The 24,220-nt window shown below is 47.7% G+C and overlaps 1 protein-coding gene across 8 annotated transcripts; it reads left to right on the plus strand.

The window, feature by feature from the left end:
• Positions 1-148: 148 nt before the first annotated feature.
• Positions 149-22,651, plus strand: LOC118505594. Of its 8 annotated transcripts, XM_036041615.1 has the most exons (9): positions 172-291; positions 1,670-1,778; positions 11,395-11,862; positions 14,119-14,136; positions 14,330-14,407; positions 14,488-14,669; positions 14,734-14,932; positions 15,004-15,110; positions 15,191-22,651. In XM_036041615.1, the coding sequence occupies exons 3-9, from the start codon at positions 11,808-11,810 to the stop codon at positions 15,311-15,313; spliced, it is 762 nt and encodes a 253-aa protein (XP_035897508.1). In that variant the 5' UTR covers positions 172-291; positions 1,670-1,778; positions 11,395-11,807; the 3' UTR covers positions 15,314-22,651. The 8 variants fall into 8 exon arrangements, with proteins under 8 accessions (XP_035897502.1, XP_035897508.1, XP_035897501.1 ...); XM_036041609.1 differs by lacking the exons at positions 14,119-14,136; positions 14,330-14,407; positions 14,488-14,669; ... (1 more) ...; positions 15,004-15,110; positions 15,191-22,651 and adding an exon at positions 12,225-14,112 and having other exon boundaries at positions 149-260; XM_036041608.1 differs by lacking the exons at positions 14,119-14,136; positions 14,330-14,407; positions 14,488-14,669; ... (1 more) ...; positions 15,004-15,110; positions 15,191-22,651 and adding an exon at positions 12,225-14,112.
• The last annotated feature ends 1,569 nt before the right edge of the window (positions 22,652-24,220 follow it).

Consider the following 24,220-nt stretch of genomic DNA (forward strand, 5'->3'; position numbering starts at 1 on the left):
GAGTGGAGATTGCATCCTTGGTATCCCACCCCCAACTTAAAGCGCGCGGGGGGGGGGCTCACAGCCCGAGAGCAACGACAAAACGGGAAAAAGTTTCGCTCCCGCGCGGTACCGGTTTTTCTCCTCGGCTGTTTTCCGAGCAGCGAGAGCCGCACGCTCGTGCCAGGAAAGCGCGTGCCGAGAAAACGCAGATCCCATTTCCAGTTCAGTCACCACGGTCGACTAAGGACGCTGTGCTTTTTCCGTGTTGCCGTGTCGTCGTATGTGCTTTCCCTCGTTTTTTTCTCCACGGTGCGTGTGTGTGTCTGTGTGTCTGTGCGAGTGAGTGTGTATGTGTGTGCATGGCAAGCGTGTGGCAAATCAGCAGCCAGCTTTGAATCAGCAAAGTGCTCGTGAGTGTGTGGCACAGCTGTGTGTGTGTGTGTACGTGCGTGCGTGCGTGTGTGCACGAGCCTGAAACATATATCCGAAATCCTCACATCCGCCTGCCATTATTTCACACAGCAGCATCCTTCCTGCTCCATTCCCCTTTCACTCCCCTTCCATCTCCTCCATGGTCGTGGTGGTACGGGTAGTAGCGCTTCACATTGTCTGTCCCCAACCTGCATTCCAAAAAATTTTCCCGTACAATACGGTGGGAAAAAAACGGCCGACCTCTTTGTGCTCTTGGTTGGGCGCGAATCGCAAAAATCGGGCAAATAGTCATCGGCCCCGTTGCCATAGTCGCAGGCTCCGGAGTTGCTGCGAGTTTGCAGGCTCGACGTCCACCACTCGACGGCCCTTGTTCACTTAAAAACGTTCTGTAGTGCATATCTACATACACACACACGCACACACACTTACAGCAGGCACGGGTTTAGGGTGGTGGTTCCTTTCTTCGTACCGTATCATCTCGTTATCCACAACGTTCCCCAGGTTCCCTCGTGCAAAAACGTGTCCTTCCATGCCTGCCGTCCAACTTCTCGACTTTGTGCTATAAACGGGAATAGCAGAGAGAGAGAAAAGGAAACAAAAAAACCCATGAAAGTAGAAAAACGAAAAGACACACACAGAGGCTAGGTTAGGATTTTTCCCCCATCCCCGTTTGTGATCTCGTGCTTTTCCACACGGGAAGGTGTTGAACCGCGTAGGGCGTGTGAGTGTGTATGCGCGTGTGTGTGTGTGTGTGCTCCGAAACGTGGTGAAAGATTCGCGCTGCTGCTATAGTCTCGCTCGCTTTACATAACAACCGCCATCGCAAGGACCTTCCTCCACCTTCATCCGCCTCCCAATCTTCCGTTCGTAACCCCCCGCCTGTTTAATAGCGCAAGGATCTTTGCAAATTTTCACCGAACTTGTCGTCTCAAATAGAGTTGTCAAGTGCACAGAGCGCGTGTGTGTGTGTGTGTTGTGCAAATTGTGTGTGTGTGTGTGCTTGGTCCTTGGTGTACAGTGCCAAGATCATCCCGGTCTGGAAAGAACTACAACGAGTGGTGAAAGTGAGTGAGTGAGTGAGAGAGAGTGATTGAGAGAAAGAGAGCGAGAGAGCGAGTGTGTGTGTGTGTGCGCGTGAAGGTGTGTAACAGGGCACAAAGAGCGTCGGAAAATAGCCGGAACTTCACAGCCTGCTACTACTAATTTTACTACTATTCTCTGCTACTACTACTACTACTACCACCACCACCTACAGTACTTGTACTACTACTACTACTACGCACGCAACCTCCTTCCGATCCGATCGTACCAACCAGTGTGCAGCGTACGAAGACATTTGACAAGCGCCTTCACCATAATGATTAGTAAGTCTCAGTGTGGCCGCTTGCCGTGACTTTCCTGTGCTCCCCTTTCATTGTGTGTCCTGTCCTGTCTGTTCTGTCTGTTCTGTTCTGTCTCTCTGTCAACTGTTTGCGCTGGTGAGACTGTGTACGTGTGTGCCGCCTAGCACGCCTCACCGACGACACGCACCTAAGCGATCTATGTTGTGCTTTGTTTTCCAGGGTTTCCTTCACCAGTACTTTCCCGATTTTCCACAGTCCATCCTTGTACTTGTATCTGTTAAAATTGCAAACTTCAGCCTGTCTGAGGTTCTATTAATTGAAACGACCAGTTAAAAAGACGTTAATTCATTTCATCCCAATCCCAACGTGGCTAAAGCTAAGCTCCATTTTCTTTCACCTCTTGCCGTCCCGACTGGCCACCCTTTTCCCACTCTCCGCTTCCACAAAACCCACGCGAAAGGAAATGGTCTTATGGTTTTATAGACATCTGGACCAAACAAACCCAAAAAACCGTGTGGCCAAAGCGTACCAAAACGAGATAACTCAGCGGCGCGCGTAATGATGATGATGATGGTGATGACGACCGTGATGATGATTGTATATATGAACTGAAAGATCTAAAGGGACGGCTACAAAGGCCATCAAATCCAGGCCACCTGAGGAAAAGCGTGTCGAAAGGCTTTCCACCTCCGTCAAGTAAAGGTGGAATGCAAAAACACCACACACCGACACGCACAACCTCCGTAAAACAGATCTCTTTATCCCTTTTTGCGCTTCCGCGAGAACCCAGCCTCCCCTCCCCCCCACCCCCCATCACATGCTGCTTCATAATGCATGCGCCGACCTACGCCGGTTGTTCCGGAGGTTACGAGGGTGGGCCAAATTTAGCGCCAGGCGAAGTAGTTTCACCGTTCAGCCGACACCGGTTTAATACCCTTCATCTTCTCCGGTCAGAATGAAGGGGGGGCTGGCAGCAAGGGGGGGGAGGATGAGTGAAAGGGTAAACAAGATCCTCGGTACTTACGCTTATCTGTGCACAGTTGCACGGTGCGTTATCCTTTCGGTGCGTGGTTTTCCGTACCGTGCGCGATACGCAGATCTCACCTTGGAGAGCAACAACAAAAAAAAAAGAAGACCAGGGCGTTATAAAAGTGAACACTTTGCCAGGGATGAACAACTCGGTTTGCTTCGGTTCGGTGGAAAATTCGCGGAAAAAGCAGGAGGATAAAGCTCGTAATCTTTAAAGTGTTTGTTTTATCATTTTAAGACCGCAATAATCTACTTGCTATCCATGCCTTCCGGGTGTACTTAGCTGTCGTTCTGATGGGCCTGAGGCTGTAGAGCTCAGCATACACGATGATGATAGTTTTAAAAAAAACGCCCGAAATTCTTACGAAAATGTACTGCAATTCTGAACTACAAGCGTAAAATTGAACAAGCGAAGAAACATTTACAGAACTGCTTAAGAGATAGAGAGTTGCTCAGGTCTCAGCACAAATGACGCCATGGTTAATGAAATGAACGGTTCGAGATGTTACCATCGACTGACTTTCCAACTATGCGGTAAAAACATGTCAGTAAGTCAGAAATAGCAGGCCATGACCAAGGAGCCCGTTAGGCCAAGAAAGAACAGCAAGTGCCTCTTTAAACTGTAATTTTTTTCAGATCTTCTTCTTCCTTGACACTACAACCTCGAGAGGTATCCGCCTCATTTTTTCAGATAGTGGCATAAAATTGAAACATATTTCATCTCTGGCCACTAGTCTCATTTCTCACTCAAGACTTTATTTAATCTGTAGCGGGATAACATTGAAACGGTTTACATACTTTTTAAAATTAACCGTTTATCATTATTAAAGCATAAATAACAATTTAAATTACTGGTGTCGCACATGATATCAGAAAACTACTTTAAGCCCTGCAACCAACTTTATAATGACCATGGCCGTAGGTGATCAGACCCGAATAAGGTCCGGTTTCTTTGCGCTATCAACTGGTGGCATTACTAATATGCTCAGTAGATCAATCAGTAGAATAAAGTAGATTCGAATAGAATTAGTAAGTAGCAACACACATTTAAGCTAGCTTCTAGAGAAGTTACAATTCTTTATATTTCAGCTACAAACGTCGTCCAATTACTTCATTTCACTATGCTGAATGTTTAAGTCTCTTTAAAAACCTCGCTCAAAAAAACAATCCCCGCCGAGTTGCTCAACCCTGTCCAACATCCGCAACAACAACAAAAAACCCCTGCACAAAGACAACCAGGGTGCCGAAATTGAATGACGAAAGCCTACCTAATGGTCCCCAAGGGGCCAGCCACTACTGAACAGCTAGCGCGGCGTAGAGGGCGTCGTAGGATAAAAAAGTGTGTAATAGACTGAGACCGAAAAATCTCTTCCCTCGAGACCGCGGGTGTGGTGTGGGGTGTGGTGCGTGGTTGTTGCTTCCCACCCTCTCCCATCCACTCACACTCCATTTCGGATGGAAATGAATACATGAATATGCTACTAGCTCTAACCTGATCCGCAGGACTCTCTTGGGTCTTGGGACACTTCGCTACGAAGAAACCGTTTGTTGGTGGACGGTGCGTTGGCACCTGGTTGCAATTTGTCTGCTTCCCACACACGCACACGCACACGCAGGGAGTTACAGAGATGCGGGAGCTTTCATTCAATTTACAGATCCCCGTTGACGGCACACCGTCGTTCAACCGTAACGGCCGGCCGGTGGCGGTGGCTGAGTTTTGTTATCCTCTCGCCGAAGCCGCCTGATCAAAATTCATTCCCCATCTATTTCACCCGTACCTTATCCGGCGTTACTTTTTTATCTGCGCCCAGAATATTCAAAAGGACCGTTCGTAAAAAAAAATACTCGACCGCCCTAGATGCGGTGCTAGCTGTCCCGGCATCTCCCGGGCGCTTATCAGTTTGATGTTCACTTCATCTATCATCTGATTAGTTCGGTGCTCGGACACCGAAGTCCCGGAACGAATCACCCTTTTCCCGGGTTCCCCGGTTTCGGACACGAACCGAAAACACGGTAACGAAGTTATTACTGAGCACTCGCCATAACGACCGCAGCGCAGGACCCCACCCGCCAGGAACGGCTGCACAAAGTTTCGCCCGGCAGCCATCAGATAGCAAAACTGACACTTCCGCACGGTTGCCATGGCTGCCCGGACGGACCGGGAACACGAACTTGTTCATTAAACTGTTGCTCGAAGCCATGTCCGACTGTTCCCGGCGAATGTCAACGCGTTCGGACGGTCGGTGCAGAGGACGAGATTTGTGTGTGTGTGCGGTTGGGCGGTGGTGATCTCGTGGCTGTCGACAACGGTTACGACCAGAATTTTAAACGAATCGCCTCTCCCAACACCACACATCCACGCACTTGCCGGCTGGTCCATCTTGTGGTTAATTCAGCTTTCCACCCGGTGGTCCAGTCCAGGGAACGTTGGTTCCGCTTCAATTAGTTATCGATTTTGGCAACCGACAAACAGCTCACCGCCCGTCAACGCACTTTCCGAATCTGCTCTTCGCGAGAGAGAGAGGGAGAGAGAAAGTTAAAAAAAAAACCCCAACCCATTAGCCTGTCATCAGGTGTCTGACCGAACGGGGGCAAAATCGTGTTTATAATTTTCGCACCTTGCACATTTTCATCGCGCGGATTTTCCTACCCCCGGGGGCCTAAAATAATCATTAGCCACACGGACACCCGGCAGTGCTTGGAAAGATTTTCGTTTCGTTCGCCGGGGGTTTCGCGTCGCGGTTTCCGTAATTAGCCGGAAATGAGGTTATCATGAGGTTATGAGGGCCCAACAAAAACATTTTCTCGTCCAACGCATCCACACGAAGAAGCGGGACTCACCGTTGCAAGTAGACGGAGTATCGATTTCTTTGCACTTTTTTCCCACCTTTCGGGTTCGGTACATCCGGGCACAGCCGGCGGCGATGGCGGCTTTCTCATCATTTTTCGCTGGGAAAATGCACTCACCTCCAGTCCCGTAGTCCTGCGTCGCGAGAGTAATGAGCCGTGCCGGCGCGAATCTGCGGCATGCGAGGATGCGGGGTAGGAAGCGGCCATATTAAAAGGATCGAATATTACATAACCTCCGAATGGCTTCGTTTTTTGTGCCGAGCGCCCGGAAGGCGTCGTTACGATGTGTCGGGTCCGGGTGGTGTGCAGAGTGCCTTTATTGGTGTGCTCCTCCATTACTTTCTCACACACACAGACATTCACCAACACGCCTATTGACATTCCATGATCATTCGGTCGGCCTGTTCCAGCCGATAAAGTTCATTAGTTCCGGGGAAGTAACGGCATGCAAACAGCAGCTCCATCGCTTGAATTAGCAAACGACGACCGACCATCCGGATGCTCCCGGATAGGCCTCTGCACACACACACACACACGAACAGCGCTGGTTATGTAAGCGGTGACAAATAGGAACGGTACGGTTGCAATATCAAAAGCCTCCTCACCCTCCTCCTATCCGGCATCGTAACAGGGCATCGTGGAATTTGACGAGTGACCGGACAGTAAATTGTCCATCCTCATGTTGGCAGCTTCCGGTTGTTTTTTTTTTTTTCGAGAAGGGATCATAATCAAAACATTCGGGGCACCTCTTCACGATGTGCCACCACGAAACGGCCGGAACGGCAATATAAACGTCACCCCGTCGGCCGTGGTGGGAGTGGACGCCAATAAAAGCCTGATCCTTTCGCCCTCGCTCGAAGCACTGGACGCTTCCGCTTTGATCTCGATCCGCTCGCCGTTCGATCCTGGTTCGGGGCGAAGCTGGTCAGATTTTAATGCCAGCTATTTATAACACCCCCAAGGATATCACCACACCGGGGGATTTATGAGCCCGTGCTCGGGCAAGCCGGATCGCGCGGCACGGAAAGGATATTTATATTTCTTCACCCAAAAAAACCCAATCGCCCAAAATGCGAATCGGTGGCCCTTCGTTGCTACAATAATAGCAGGCTTTCCGACCACAGACGTCGTTGCTGATATAGTGGAAACTCCGGTACAAAAAGGGAGTTGCCCGTCTCCGGTTCATTTGTTCTCACAGTTTAGGTTCAATCCTACCGTGGGATATCCTGGAGAGCTCGGCTCCATCCACGGGTGGGAAAAGACTTCCGAGGGCGGGAAAGGTGTGAGATTTAATTAATTTAATCCGCTTTCCGCGGGCACATTCCACAGCCCACTCCCCTTTCTCCCCCTAAACCCGGAGACGGTTGTAGAATTTGCATGACTCTACGCCGCAAGCACTTCAATCGGTTTCGGCGAACGGGCGAACCGAAAAACCGCGATGCACAATATGGCGGGGATCACATTCCGGGCGGGGGGGAGGGGGGGGGGGGCGCTCGAGTTCTTTGCGAAGTTAAATAATTATTCCGAATGCAGTGCCACTTCCGGCGCTGGCAGAACCCCGACCCGACCATTGGAGCGCTGTGAGCCTGCGTTATCTTGCGCTTCGGTTCGGCGAGCGGATTATTATTACGTGAGCATAGAACACGACTGACGGGGTGCTGTTTGCTCAGGAGTGTGTCTTTGATAATTCTTTAATCATACACCGCACACCCGGTGTCCTCGCCAGCCGGTGCCAAAGTGTCAACGTGTGCTGCTGGTGGGTCGCTGGTGGGTGCAAGAATTTATGAAATATTGACACCTGTGTGTCACCGATGTGTGCACCGACTGGTGCTGTGCACGTTGTGCAGACCCGTAGAACCTGACGAGAACGTGTCGCCATGATCTGGTTCTTATGCGCCAGGCGGAAGACTGAAGCGTTCCCGGTATTAGCAAAGCACTATCCCCGTGGCTGGTGATGTGAACCAGCTTTTAATATCCTCACACTTCACTCATTCCCGGGGTCGGCTGTCAGTGTCCAGTGGGGCCGGAGCGTGCCGATGAGCGTTCAGTCGCAAACCAGCTCCCCCCCCGGTGGTATCATTGTGCTCGCAACGACACTGCAAAACGGTTTGGTGAGCTGCTCCCCCCACATGATGGGCTCCGGAAGCGAGCTCATTCCCGGCCGTCCGGACACGGCCAGACAAACGAGTGCCAAGTGCTTGTTGCCGTGCTTTCTCGCCCAGCTCAGCACGGGACAAAATGTACATCTGCTTTTCCTAATTGGCGCAGCAAAAAACCGGCTCTTGTTCGTCATGCAATTTGACGAAAGTACAGCAAACCGGCAGACAGGGCCCGAGCCTTGCTTCTGCACGGTCTCACAAACAGAGGAAAACGTGGCAGAGATAAAGAGTAAAAGCAACTGGCAAATACGGACACGGACGACGCCGAAAAGGACGACGACGAGCGGAGGATGAAAATCCCAAACAAGAAATAATGTCCTCCCGCCGCACTGGTACTTCCCCCCTCCCTCTCCCCCCTCCCCCTCTCGTGGATGAGTTTTTCCAATTCCGGCAGTGCTTGACGAGAGCTCATCGTAAGCGCTGCAATTTTTTTTTCTTCTTCTATTGCTTTAAGAAGAGAGCAACACCAGCAGCACGGAGCACGGCAGACGACCATTCAACCAACTGAGCCCTCCGTGAGCCGTACCGAAGCCAAAGAGCTTGAAGAAATGGCTGTCAATGGCATTTGTGTGTTGGCCGTTTAGTGTGTGCGCTTCTTTGTTTTATCTGCTGCCCATGTTCGTCAGGCTGTGTGTGTCGCTTTGGCCGTCTTTTCGTGGTTGCTGTCTGCCCACCACCAGCCATACTCCCTGGCTGCCGGCAAAAACCCATCATTTCGTTCAATTCTTCATCGGTTTTTCATCCTCCGACGCCGCTCAAACTAGGCTTTCAATCGAATTGTGGAGGTTTTTCGCCAGGGGAATGAAAGGGGAATGAGGGGGGAGGGAAGGGGCCTTGTTGAAGCCTCAAGTCTCGCCTCGGCTGCGTGGCTGTTTCGGTGCGCGCGCGTTCATTTTGCGAAACGTTTCCCAGGGTTGACATGCCAGACAGCCCTTTTTTACTCGGCGCTCGGCCCTCGGCAGTCGCCCGTGGCATATTGCTGGAAAATGCTTTCTGACAGGTTGGAAAAAAAACGGGAGTGCGGCGAGTTGTTGGAGGAACAAAAGATAAACGAGGAAACACCGGATGACAGATCGATCGATCCGGGCCGTCAGATTAGTTTCAACTTGGATTAGAGAGGGCCGTTTTTGGAGGAAAAGTGCTGAACAAAGAAAAAGTATTTCCATGCCACAACTTTAACTCGTGAGGATTGAGTGGGAAGGGCGGGGGGGAGAAGGGAACACAGGCAAAAGTTGCCAACAAATGACATCACACCATTATTAACAGAACACCGGCCTAGTTAGTTGGCTCCAACCTAAGGATACAATCAGCCCATTTTTTTTTAGGTCACTTCTTGAATACCGGGAAAGCTTTTTCCCTACCCGCTCAGGTTCTCCGGAAGGTCTCCACTATTTATATCTACACACACACACACACACAGTCACAGGAAGGCCCACGATTACTCTTGTTGCACGCCCATTATGACTTAAGAGTACTTTTACTTACCTTCTGACTTCGGGGAAAAATGGTTGGCCTCGTGGTTTTTGTGGCTTCACCACCAAACAATAACAGGCCTCACCGGTTTGCTCACCCACTGCCGCTTCCCAACCGCTACCGAAGAGATGTCCTCGCCCTCAACAACCCTTATATTGATCGGAACAAGTGGACATCAAATCAAGTGGAAATGTGGCTCGTGTTTGCTGCTCATCACCGTTTGCCACGCTCGCTCGGAGGCTTGGGAATATTACCGGAAAACCACACCCCCCACCCCCCGGATGTCTTTCGGAAAGGGGTGAAGGATGGGGTTGTTGGTTGTTAGTGTTAGTGTTAATATTATTGTTTGTCGTGTGCTTCCGAAGAGCGGAACGACTTCGCGTAAGCAGATTCGTCCCCGATCGTCCCTTATTTGTGCCCGGGTGACGTTCGACAAAAAGCTTCCGTAAAAATAATATGCGTGTGTGTGTGTGTGTTTGCTCAAAGTTTGTGCCTTGTTTGTGCTTTAAATGTTTGATGAAGTGTCAGTAATAGGAAAAGTTTCCTTTTCTGTTGTCTATTCCCGCTCTTCACAATCACGGTGATGATGATGATGATGATGTTGGGTCACACTTTACACACAAACACCACAAATCTTGCTGGAACGTGCGATGGCAAAGGGGTTTTGATCTGCATACAGTGGGTCGCAGACAAACTCGGACAAATATTGCTGACGTCGGATGGTTGACTGTTGTAGAGCAATTTTGGATCTGTTTCTTCTTTCTTGGCCTAACGGCCTCTTGGGTCATGCCTGCCATTTTTGGCTTTACTAGACTTATTGTTATCGCATAGTTGGATAGCCAGTCCGCACTATGGGGGAACGGCCCAGATAAGACTTAAACCCCGGTCCTGCCGTGTGACGACTTGCGCCGCTGTCGCATCTCTACCAACCCGATTATCTTCTTCTTCCTTGGCACTACAACCTCGAGAGGTCTCGGCCTGCCTTTTCTGTCTTTCTATGACTTGATTTTACGCGTAGTAAAGTAGTCAGCCCTGCGCACGGGAAAGCGGTCTGGATGGGATTTGAACCCCAGTCCTGCCGTGCGAAGACCGGCGCCATTATCGCCTCGGCCACCGGACCGCCTCAATTCATAGATTGCTGATTATATCAATGATTATAGCAATGGATATAATCTAGAGTAACGTATGCTGTGGTAAATCACTAATATATTGAAGAATTGGCCTGAACTTATGATGAAGTAACACTTCTCCATATTTAAGAATAACAGGCAATGGAAGGATTGCTCATACCGGCCTACAGATGTTTTACGGTTTAGACAAGTAGAGTAGAGTCGAATACGTTTGAATTTTTTTGAAAGTAGTTTAAGACATTGTAGCTTTCAAAGAAACGTGTGCTAGACTAGAATCCGCGACAATTACATTTCCATCTGGATAGAGCATTGTTCAACCCAATCTAGGTCAACCCGAATTCAGACAACTGGGAAGAGCTCGACAAGTGGTTGGCGATTATGTTTCTCGTGTTCTTCCACGATCCATAACTTGACAGACAGATTGAGTTAAGTTGTCGGAAGGAACGATGAATATTTTCCAATGTATGACAGCAGAATCGTCATTCTAGATTTAAAGACGGCCTTCTTCAGTAGTAACCGAACTATTGTATGTGATTTGAAGAATTCGCATAAATTTGTAAAAAAAGCTCGAAACAAATGGTGTCCCACTTTCCATTGAACGCACTGTACGTGTAGCCTCATGGGGGATTTAGACTTCAGTACACCTTTAGGAGAGCGGTGATGCTGCGATTGGGTAGATAGCGATTTCCCATTATAGAGAGTTCCCGAGGGAACCTGAGCCACCGATAGGCTAGCTGTGTGACAATTAATAGGAAAGTTTTGCTGATTGGCAGCTGGTAGAGCTGCTCTCCATAGGACTCCTTTAGAACAGTTTTAGACTTGTTGATTTTAGACATCGAATCGATCCGTTTAGCATCTCACTTTAGCCCTCTCTCACTCCTAGTTCGTAGTGCTTTCCTTTGCATCTGCCTCACGTGTCCCTGCCCGCCACCGCAGCATGCCCCAACCAGTAACGTTTTGTCGCATTTCCCCCCCTTTTTTTCTTACCACTTCCAGGCATCTGGTACAACAATGAGTCTAACCTAGATTGGGTCCGCAAAGCTAACCGATAGTATAGAACCTACCCTAATAAAGGGTTCGGAAGAAAACTACGCTATCCGAGGAAAGTTAGCAAACAGCCGCCACATTGCCCACAACAACCGCAACCAACATCCTCCAAACCCTCACCGCAACAGCATCAGCAGCATCAGCAGCAGCAGCAGCATCACCAGCAGCCGCTTCATCAAGCCGACGCACCGCATTCCAGCACCTCGCAGTCCTCCCGCCGTCCATCGCACCCACTGTCCCAGCCACCGCCATCGGCGTCGTCGTCCCACGGGCCCACCACCTCCACCAGCTCAGGCGAGCCGCGGGCCACAGCGAGTCGACGCAACTCGAAGCAACTGCAACGCGACGAGCTGGCAGCCAAGATGGGCAAGCACGACATGAAGCGCGGCATTTCCCAGCGATCCTCGGATGCCGGCGGTGAGTGTGTGTGTGTGCGTTACTGTCGTCGTGCCCACGGGGGAGTTGGGCTGCGTCAACAGCACGCGGAAAGCTTTTTCCTAGGGGTTTCTTTTTTATTGATTCGCGTATCGATGTATGTTTTCTTTCTTTTCTTTTCTTTTCCGTTTTGTTTCCCGATTTTTCGTACGGGATGCAACCAAACGTCCCCAAATATGGCTGATGTGTGTGTGTATGTGTTTGTTTTTTCTCCTATCCTTCTTCTTTGATTCTTGCCGTCGTCTACCGCCTTGGGTTGAACTGCCGTGTCACTTCTACGCACCTACACACACACACACACATACACATGCACAAACACACACACATTCGGTCCACATGGTTAGGTTACTACACTCGCGCTACTGGAGCGTCGCATCGATGGAGGCTACCTCCATATAAGGATAAAGTACGCCAGAAAAGGCTCCGACTGGTTTCGGTTCGGGCCACCTGCTCCAGTGTTTCACGGCTGCTGCTGCTGCTACTGGTCACCGTTGGGATGGTTGGAAGCTGTCGGGCAGATGATGCCGGTGCAGGCCGCACCGGGGAGGACGAGTGTCTCGAGTGTTTCCTTCTCGTGGAGGAGCATGAACAACCGTTTGAGCTAACGGTAGAAGCGAGCAGCGATCGTGGCCTTTCGGTGCACGGGCCTACCGAACTGTCCGTAGCGGTGCAGCTAATGTATCCCCCGAATGCGACCTGCTCCTGGACTCACGCTGGAGGGCTAGCCAGTGATCTGTACGCACTGTACGACGATCAGCTTGAAGGGCGCTGTATGCGCACCGGATCGACTCACCACGAAGCGGATGCGATTGAGCAAACGTTCTACTGCTTCCATGCCAGTGTCCTGCTAGAACTATGCAAATTGCGCAAGGAGACGGAACTGCGTCGTCTCGAACGTCTGTCAACGCAGCGCACCAAGCGTGACTTCCATCCCACCGGCTGTAGCCTTAACAATCTCCTGTCCACCAACCGGAAGGTGTACGAGTTCGGGCTGGAACACGAAGGACTCAAACCAACGTCACAGATCGTGCTCAGCACCATCTTCCTCGTGACGGACGTACTGTCCGAGTTCTACAATCGTCGTATCGCCGCCAACGCTAACGGACTGTACTACGCACCCGGTGGACGTCCCGGAGGGCCTGGATCCGACTCGGGCTCTACCAAAAGCAATCCCCCGATCGAGGTGATCCTGCTGCAAACCATCAAGCATCAGATCCTGCACAAGCTGGGCCTGCGGGAGCGTCCCCGCTTGACGAAGCACCTCAACAACGAGCACGTCTTCGAAGCGTTCGACCGGATCTACGGCAACAAGATCAACATCGGCAACACGTACGCCGAGGAGCACTACTACCGGCGCTATCTCACCGCCAACCTGTCCTCCGACCTGTCCGGAGACTTTGTCGATGCGTTCTTCCGCGGACCGGACACGGCAACCGATCGTGCCAATCAGCAGCAGCAGCAGCAGCAGCAGCAGCAACATCAGCAGCAACCCCAACAACCGGCAGCTGCCAGCCAGAATGCAAAGCAGCGCACGAAGAGCAAGCCGGCCGGGCCCGAGCACGGCGGTGGAGGCAGTACCGGCGACAAGCACAATCTGTTTGCCGGCACAAAAATACTGTCCTACGCGGAAAAAGGTTCGTCCTACGGGCTGCACCACCCTGACAGTGCAGACACACACACACACGCGGTCCCGAAAGGCAACTGTCGTGACTCTTCCATAAAGTGATATTATGTGGGTCGTTATGGCCGCTCGTTCTACAATGTACTCGTCGCCGATACCGCCGAAAAACAAATGCCATTTACAATACACAAACTCCGCCGCGGAGCAGTCGGCTGACACGCTTAATGAATCTTAATCACTCGTCCACGGACGAGGACAATGTTTCCGGGGGGTTTACTTCTCTTTTCCAGCGTTCTCTATTTCTTCACAGCACACAGGACACACACCACCAACAAGACACACCACTTACCCATCATTATTCAAACACCACTGTCTACCTCTCTGTCTCTCTCTCTCTCAAATACCGACAGTAAAACAACCACACTGTAAGTTTGCCCTGTAGGCTCCATTTTTTATCGTTTCGTAGTGGTTTGATGTGTTGGCGCTGCTTTCCTTTAACCCGAACTTTGTGTCAAACCTGCAGATTGATCCACACTAGTTGCTCTCTGAGTGACGCTGTTTGACAGGTGTCGTGAGGTGGAAGCCCGTACTAATCGAGTTTGTACTTATCGTTACAGAATCTCCCAAGCATTATGGTGAGTAAGCATATTTGGTTACAGCAGTTGCTGTAGTGCTGGAGTGCTAGATGTTTTAAATTCCTTTTGTACAGTCGTATAGATATAGAATAGTTTACACTGTAGGAGAGGTTTGACATACACTAGCTGTAACGTAGGTTGAGTGTATAGCATATACCAATTGATAGCGCAAATATTCATTGATCATTCGTAGCTTCAACAAATTTAGTTGGCAAATTTACACAAAGCGTCAGACGAATAGTGCAAGATGTGAAGGACGAAGGTTCGCCGAGTGAGTATTCGCACTAATGGACTGGATGCCGCATCGAGATCGTCTTACTAATCGCTTCCGAAAAAAAAAACCCCATCCAGGTGGCATGAGCCGTGAAGAGCTGCTCGAGACGAACGAACGGCTTCGAGCGGTCCGGATCCGATTGGAGGAATCGTACGACACTGCCAAGAAGGCACTGGTCAACCTGATGAACAAATACGGTGACTCCAAGAGCCAGCGCAACATCTTCAATCGCTATCCGATGCTGAAGCTCATGATTAAGGTAAGCTTCGGGTAGCGTTCCGATAGCGACTTCGATTAACCCTCGGCTGCACACTCTCCCGCAGGATGTGATCCGGTTGGAAACGCAGTACTGGACACTGGTCGAGATCCCGAAGCAGGAGAAGCTAGAAACTGTTCCGGCCTTCGTACTGCGTGCCTGTAGCATTATGGAGAAATCGCAAAAGTCGGGCGAAGGCGTGAAGACGTCCGCCAAGCTGGCAGAGGAAGCGGCCGAACGACGCGAACGGATGGAGCGGCTCGAAAGTAGGGATCCAACTCCGACGGTGGATAGACTCCTTGCCCGGTACTAATGCTTCGTTTTTTCCCCATTCCAGCGATGACCACGGCACAGATCGAGCAGGAAAACACGCAGATGATAAACGATCTGTATCGTCTGCTGAAAAAGTACACCGGTCTAAGGAACTTGATTCGAGAGCTGAAGGTAAACCAACAAATGTTCACGACTGTCTCAGCACCACAAATGATTCTTCTCCCCCCCACCCTATCTACCAACGATTGCAGTCCGAGTACGGTAACTCCAAAATCTACCCAATCTTCCCCCGGTACACGATGCTGAAGGACATGATCAAGGACATTATGCACGATCCGGACTACATGGAGGTTTGCCACGAGGTGGACAACTGAAATCACCAGAAATAAAACCCGCTCGTCATCGAATCGAACGTCTAAACCGTAGACACTCATTGCGATGAAGGGCGAGTTTTATTGGGCTTGACGCGCAAGCGCGCGCGTCGTGCATTCGCTGCACATTTCTGTTCCGTTTTGTTTTTTTTTTCGTGAAGAACCTTTACATATGTATATCGGAAATGGACGACGGTGTGGAATATCGGTACTTCCGCGACCGCTAATATCAGGCTGTACAAACAACGGAAAAAAACCCATTGCGCCATATCTTCCCGAAGCTGCTGCTGCAACTACACACTCTATATCATTAGTTCGCTTGGTAGCTCAAGACGGTGGGCAACAACACATCGCACCATCATCGCTGGACGGGGATCCTGGCATTACACCGAATTGGCGCGTCTTTTTTTCGTTTGCTTGCTCGGGGACAGGTGATACACGTGATGGGGACGACGTTCGTTCGCAATGTGAATTAACAATCAACAGGGCCTTAGGGAGGGGATCAACGTCAAACCCACGGTGCGGTGTTGTCACACTCTGGCAGTATTATCTCGAACAGTAAGCTCCGCTCCCCTCCTGTAGGATGTCCTTTCCGGCGTTTCTTCGGTTTCGGTTCGATTGTCTTGTCAGCTGACGTTAGCTGAGAGTTGGTCTGACAGTTTGAGTTTTTAATTCCGCCCGCCGTCCGCCAAACAACCGCTTCAATTGTATAAGGATTCGCATCGATAGGCAGCCGGGTAGCAATGCTTGCCATTCATTGTTTATGGACGCTAATGCTTAAATCAATTTTTAGCGAGTTCTATGCACGTTCGCAATGGCGGATGGTATTTGTTTTCCCCCTCGGAAACTCTCACTAATATCCCCGCGGCTGTAGCTGTAGTGGGGATCATTTCTCCAAGGACATAGTAAGTAGGAAGGAAAACCACAAAGAAGAGGCAAAGCAAGAGGATACTTACAAAAAAAAAAAGATAAAATTGAAACAAAACAAACAAACATTGATGAAATGACCCACCTATCTCTACACGAACAATGTATTCAATACAACAAAGGAAAGAAGAGGCAGAAAGAAGAAGCAAACAAAAAAGGGATGATAAAAGAACACAACTATTTTTGCACAGATAGTTTTTACATATTCAATCAAACTTTTTTTTTCTTTGTTACTCCTTTGGATCACAGCTAGGCACAAACACATTCACACACACTTACACCGAACTACACAATCGAATCATCCAACGTAGACAACACAACTAAGGACACTTACACCTAGGACACTTAGGACACACGCCGAACACGTGGAACCAAAATTGTGGCACAACAGCAAAGCAAAGCTAAACAAAATGAACAAATTAGATGCGAGGAGAAATAGCAACTACAACAAAAAAGTAACGCAAAAACAAAAAAGGTAAGGGGATACACACTACATTAGGCAACACTAAAACGTAAAACATTAACTAAAGCAAAAGACCAATTCAATAATACAAAAACAAACAAAAAAAAAACTCATAGCGACAACAAAGTGTAGCGCGCGAAGCAGAAAAACAGAAAAAGATAGTCAAAAGTAAGGTAACAAACGGAAACTCAACTCTTGACCGTACACACAGTTGTGAAGGTGAAGAAGATAACGCTAAACGAACAAAACAAACAAACAAAAAAAACTAGGGAAACAACTACCAGAATAAATTTAACAGATGAAACACTATTGAAGAAAAACAAACAATTTGCAAAAAAAAAAACATACACAAAAAAGAGGGGGGAGTGGGAAAGCCAAGTTTCCCCTCGAAACAAAGTTGCTTTCCAATTTTTTTGTGCGAGTGTTTCAGCAAAGAGCTCGCTACGATGACGATGGTTGGAGCTCTTTAGAAGAACAAATTTGATACAAAATGAGTAAAGTAACGAAAAAAAAAAAAACTTTAACAAACTAAACACACACGTGGTCCGACGATGTGGGAAAGACCGTAGAGTTGATAAGAGAGGAGAAAAAAAAAACACACACAGACAAACAAAAAATACTAAACTCATCATCACACTACTTCCTCACTGAATAGGAACAGAACGAAACACACACACACACTCACATACACTGCTCGCCTATTTACACACGATCGGTGCGAAAGGAAGCGATAGAACAAGCGTAGTAGTAGTTGGTGCAGTGATGTAAAAGGCGCGAACTAGCGCAATTGTGGTAATACTGTCGACAAAACAATGGTAACAGCAGACAAACAAAACTAGCACAACCAAACCAAACCAAACGAGCAAACAAAAAGAAAAGTGAAAAATAGTAAGAAACACTTACGTAAGAATATATATTCAATATTAGCTGTGTTGTTTTTGGTGGCGGCCATAGTGTGACGCGGTTGTGGCGCGGGACCCGACCAGAGCCCAAACAAACAAATATTCGTGGATAACAATAACGTAGATAGAAATCAATAATAGTGATGTAAACGTGGTATGGCAACAGAAAAAGGATACAAAAGAAAAGACAACACACGCACACGCACGCACACTGCAACAAAAACACATAAAGAAACCTCTTGAAAAGGGGATAAACAGCAGACACAAACCCAGGCGAGAGCTACATCCCACTACACTGACCCACTCCCACCATGTGAAGCTAATCATCCGCATAAGTGTTACAGCAGCTCAGCGCAATAGCAAAAGTAAACCGATGCAAGTAGTGATGGAAGGCATGCCAAAGGAACCGTGCTAATGTCATTTGTCGCCAAGGATTTGTGTATGTGTGTGTGTGTGTTTTTTTATAATTTAACAAACAACCATGGCTGACTTAATCGTTCTAAAATCAAACACAATTTGGAAGTGTGTGCGATACATGTCAACACTGACAGCGTTGACAGATTATCTAGTGACAACCTGCCACTATTTGCTTGCCTCTTTACCATGGCTACTAATGTATCAGCGCCGAGCTCCATCGTCTGCTAATCCTAGATAGTGGAATGACCTTTCTGGCGGAAGCATCAACGCAATCATTTTATGTCAGTTTGAGTCCTGACGCATCCTTTGTCTATGTGGACCAAGGTGTATGTATTTAGAAGGTGAATTTTTGTCGATTGGACAAAGCACCATTTTAGTCGAGATATGTCAGATTTTTTTTTTACAAAATCATATGGTATGTGGCTACCAACATGAACAAACAGCCTCGATTCTCAGTCCCTTGAGAAATTTCGCTAGTTTATGGGTCATCTTCGCATATCAACTGTTGTGCCACAGAGTATTGACGATATTTGGTTGGATTTTTCGTCAAAAAATCGCAAGCGAAACAACCACCAGCGCCTCCTTCGACGCTTGTAACACTCTTTTCAATACCCTTCCCCTCGATGACCCCGGAACTGTTATGTCAGGTTGAGAAATGTCAATTTGCTCTAAACAACTCTACCTGGTATATCCATATACCTTCATGTGGACGACCTAGCAAGACTTTACGGACTGGTTCGTAGGGTGCCATTCTCATTAGATGACCAAGTCATCGGCGTCCAGCGTGTCTAATTCATAACGCGGTCGTGAGCTCACCGTACAGCTCGTAGAGCTTTTCATTGACTATTCACAAACTGAGGGCCAAAACAAATTCTAAGAATATTCCTATCGAAGTGAATCTTCCTCTTGCCATTTGTGATGCCGCCATTGCTTCTTCTCATAAATCTCCAACCGATCCTTTGGTAAGCTTCTTCTATACCAGAGAGGCACAACCCAATGTGGTCTATGTCATCAGCATGTGCCAGAATCTTAATACACTAGTAGAAGATGGTCCCAAAAACTTCCACTACCGCGCAGTTGTAGAGAAGATAGACCAAGCCCTGGATCTCTCTGGCACAAGCCCCTGATGGTACACACACCACACCACAGTGTTCACGGCGTCTAATCTGTTCACCGTGACTAATGGTAGTGAAACATGAGCCGTTTGTAGTGCCTCGAACCACCTCCGCTCGATGCAACCACTCGGCAGGTTATGCGTTTGGCAACACTCGTACGGTATCTCAGCACCTGCATTTATGCAACCGTGCTCGAGGTCAAATGAAACCGTAAGTAGACAGCTGCAAGGGCGCACACACACACACGCACGCAAGCACAGCCATGCAAGAGAAGGAAGCACCTTTTTCCCCATGTACGTAGTCGATTGCTAAGCTTGCTTGCGTCTTACTTTTGCATCGCCGTAAAAAAAAAATCACGACCGTAAGAGTTCCCTAGGAATGCAAGCAAAAACAAAACAAAAACGAATATAAATAAATTTGCGGTCGATCTGTTGTACTAGCTTCGGGAGGTATCGTTCGTATTGCTATAGCATTTGTTGAGTTTAAACGTTAAACCGGGCTCCAAACAAGCACCAACACGCACATACACACACATTTAAACGATAATCCAGCCCCCTTAAATCACTTATCCTCCCCATCCCACTAAAAAGGCTCGCTTTACTTAGGTTTTCTCCATGGGGCGGGGAAACAAACGAGAGCATTTAGAGTGTTGCATTCAGAACTTGTACATACGCAGCATTGTTGTATAGTTGTGCTTAAGTTTGGCTTATTGTGAAAAAAAGATGCGAAAGAATTACATTACAAGATGAAAGCAAACAAAAAAGTGAAAAGTATTCAAACACACTGGCGCACTTGTGAAGAAATCAACCACTCTATTATACACGTGCGAACGCTAGCTACAGTCGGTGAGCAGGTGTTAGTAGGCGTTGACAGTTGGTACACTAAGGCAGATTGGAAGATTGGAACACGCAAAGCAAAACAAAAAGGGCTATTCAGCAACAGCACAGCAAACAGAAAATCAACACAAGCGGACGGCATACAGGCCGTGCTTCATATTATAACATTGTCGTAGCAATTTGTCAAGCCGCCGAAGAGCCGGATGGGCATATTTATATATATACAACACGCATACAATATACATATACATATATATACATATACATATTCTTAGTTCATATTGATTATTACATTGGCACGGCATTACGGGAGAGAAACAAAAACGATTCACACGGCCGCAAACACGCGAACGACAGAGCAAGCAAGTACATCCGCGGTTTTGGGTTTTACGTTACACGGTGTTTATGTTTTCTGTTTGGCGTGCTTTAGTTCCTGGCCGGTTCAAAATCAACCCGGTTCCGATGTGCTGCGAGTGTGTCCTGGAGCACCCACCCACCGTTCGGCTAACGGACTTCCGCCCCAATATCATGCTCATACCCACCGAAAACAAATTGTGTGCTCTAAGGGTGTGCAGTTCGTCGTCCTGGGGACGGTGGAAAAATGCGACCAGCGGATGCTTTGAAGTGACGACAGCTCCAGCCAATAGCTAAGCAGTCACCATACAGATCCAAACACAGACACACACACACACACAAAAACACCTTTCCAATAAGATTAGGAACAGTTGTGGCTCAAGCAAGGAGGCGCTTGATAAGCGTGTAAGTGAATGAACGAAATCCCCGTGATGTGGCGTTGCATAAGCTTCACATTTGTTTTTGCGCAACTTATTTCCTTCAGTTTTTTTTTTATCATATCTCTTTCTCTCTTTCTTAAGCTTAAGGAAAACTTAGAAATGTGATAAATTGCCAAAAGAACAGAAAACGCAATCAAACAAAGACGAAATGCATCACCAACTACACTAGCACGATCGATAACTGGTGGAAAACGTGGAAAAGAACAACCAACAGACAACTAAAACGCGTAACGGTCTTAACGGCTTTACGGACAGAAAGGACAACAAAAAAGAAGCCAAAAAGACATACACAGACACTTTACAAAAGGAAGGAAGAAACGGAAGGAAAGAGAGGTAAATGCAAGGAAGAAAACACTTGAAAACGGACCGGATAACGTGAGGAGCGCAAAAGGACACATCACTCGACACGATGATACATCCAACCGGAACCGGAAGGAAACAGTTGAAAGGTGGAACACAAAAATTTTGAAATTCTTGAAATTTCCACCACGAAAAATGAAGACAATGTGAAGCACACGTTGCATTTGGTTCACTTGGCTTTGCTTTGCAATAGAGCTGGAAAGAGGGAAAGAGATAAAACTGTTTTGTTAATCATTTTCTTTCTTTTGTTGTCTATAATTTTTAAGATGATCTTATCCACACTTATGTACACTGGGCACACCAGGAAAAGGTTCTCCTGAACGATTTTCTTTGCAAAACGTCGTAAAATACTCAAAAAATACCATTCAAGCGCTTTCGACTCGGTTCGCTTGAGGGGGGTTTTCCCTCAAAATGCTTCACCTTCACCTGTCCGACACGTAACCAGACCCATCTATCTATCTTTCCCACCTGCAGACAAAAAGAAAAAAAGAAGGAATAATTCGCTCAAGAAAAGGAAAACCAATGGGTGAAACAATCTCAGACTGCTCAGTACAATCATACCACAACAAAAAATGGACAGCTTGCAAGCGTAACATTTCCAGCCAGGAAAACCCTTTTCCAACACACACACATGCAGACACACAAAAACACGCACAGACACACAAAAGTACACACCCGTACGATCGTGATCAGGCAAGGGTGAGGAATGGAGTGTAACGTAAGAAATAGTACTGAAACTGCAAAAATTCGGCAACAGAAAATTTGTTTTCAGCTCCTGTTTGGGAAAGAAAAAGAAAACTGCGAAACAAAATTCCAAAAAACAAAACAACTACCTTTAAACAAACGAAGAAGCAAGATAGAACAAAGAAAAAGGGGAAACAAAAGAAACAAATTGAAAAGAAAAATCAACCACACAACCGAACCACAATTGGGAAAGAGAGCGACAGAGACGAGAAGAAGGAAAAGAAAAAGCAAGAAACGCGAAAGAGAACAGTGTAACACGGTTTTACCAAATGCCGCCCATCAAATTCCTATCAAATCATCTAATAATAATAATAATAATTATGATAATAATAATACTCTTCTATCCCAAACCATGCCGAAAAGATGAGCAAAAACGCTGGTACACAAAAACGCATAAGAAAACAGTAAGCTAAACACAAAAGAGAAAGAAGGTGAAAATGATCACAAGAAAAGGAAAGAGGAACAGGAAAGGAGAAAAAACAGAGAGCGAGAGAGAAAGAGAAAGAGTGTTCTGAGAACAAATTTAGCACAAGATGAAGCAAACAGACTACAGATACAGATCGGAAAGATTCTCGTTACATCGCTCGTGTAATTTCTTACATCGGCAACTTCATAATATCGGAATCCGTGTTGCGATATGTGGTTTTGGTTGGTATTTCAACAAAAAAACAACAAAACGAACGTTTTTCTTTCCGTTTTCCCAACACACACACACGCGTTCAGAACACAGCCACACACACGTACACGTACATCGTCTTTGTAATGATGCGTATTTACAATATTTAGCTGAATAAACATGTTTGCTTGGTTGAAGCTTTCGGTGGTGTGTCTCCTGTGTGGGTCTTTTTGTTCCGGTATCTGTTGGATGACTTTTATGGGATCATTTACACCGAGTGCACCGGATGTCCGGGTGAGTGTGTGTGTGTGTGAATTATGGCGGTATCTACGGGAGGTGGCGTATTCACAGGTAAGCTGCAGAAGGTCACAGGTAGATCGAAAGGGAGTGCTTGGTAATAAACCTCGGTGCACGGGGTGCACGGTTTTCCCCGAGATCTGTCGACTTTATGGACCTGGCGAATCATCGCCCGCAAGGCGTGAGGAGGCATACACAGTGAAATCTGACACCTGACCTGAAGGGTCAGTGAGCAAATCTAATCTTCACGTCCACATAAAATGCGGTGATTTGCGTCCCAATGAACCATAGGTGGGCTTACCTTCCAAAGCCGAGGGTAAATGGTACCCCTGGGCGGCCCAAACAGGGATCGTCGCTACCCATTCCCATTCCACCAGCCACGACGATTGAAAATGTAAATATTCCTTCCACCTCCAGTCCGGGATTTCTGTACGGAAGGCTTGGCCAGGGACGGCTTAAGTAAAAGGCAACATTCTTATCAGCATCCCTGTACCCTTGAAGGTTAAGTTCCGTGTTCAAAATACGACTGACAAAACACAACGAAAAAAAAGTCGTTGGAAGCTTGACACAACACCCAAGAGCGAGAGAGTCACCCCTTAATCGGGTCCGTTTAGGAAAGTATCACAAACGGCTTATCGTCTAGTGGACTAAGAGCCGCCCGTAGAAACTGATCCGATTTGAACAACTTTGTACGCTAGTTTGGCTGCAGGAGAGACAAGAGCCCTGTCACGGGGTTTACTGTTTGGGCTTTAGGCTCACGTTCACGAGCCCCGTACACACGAAGCATTGGCAGAGCGTTGGGTTGGGTGTGGACCAAGCGAGTAGTAATAAAGCATGCTTATGGGTGTTATTTTACACCCGGCTCACTCACTTTCCCTGCAGCTTGGCTCGGATGTTGTCCGCTTCATCATAGCCAGCTCGTATGACTTTGTGGTGTGGGATCGTTTTTCAGCACGCCTTGATGCTGAGCGTGAGAACGTGTCACGTAAATGATTTAAAACAATCGCAGCGACACTTCAAATGGCCGACTCGGGGCTTGGGGAGATCCAGGTTTCGGCGACGTTAATAGCAGTAACTAAGGCGACGAATTCGCACTGTTACTGCTACACACTAGACTGCTAAAGATTACCTCCAAGAGTCTCGTTAGCTCTTACATTAGCTCTGCAGAGGTGATTGTGATGTAAAGCAGCCCAAGTTATGATAATGTCTCACAGATGCGAGGTCACAGAACGTGAAGAAATCGTTTCATATTTACATTGTACTTGGCAAAAAAGTCCCACGATCTAATGTCACGAGGTTCTGCATTATTGATGCTAATCCTTATCTTATCGATCTTCCCAATGAGGCTTAGTATCCCATTATGTTGACGGTATGGCCTAGCGGATTTTTTTGAGGAATCCATTGTTGTTTTCCGAAGACCACAGTCACCTAAAGCATTT

The sequence above is a fragment of the Anopheles stephensi genome, chromosome 2 (genome assembly GCF_013141755.1).
Source record: "Anopheles stephensi strain Indian chromosome 2, UCI_ANSTEP_V1.0, whole genome shotgun sequence".
NCBI lineage: Eukaryota > Metazoa > Arthropoda > Insecta > Diptera > Culicidae > Anopheles > Anopheles stephensi.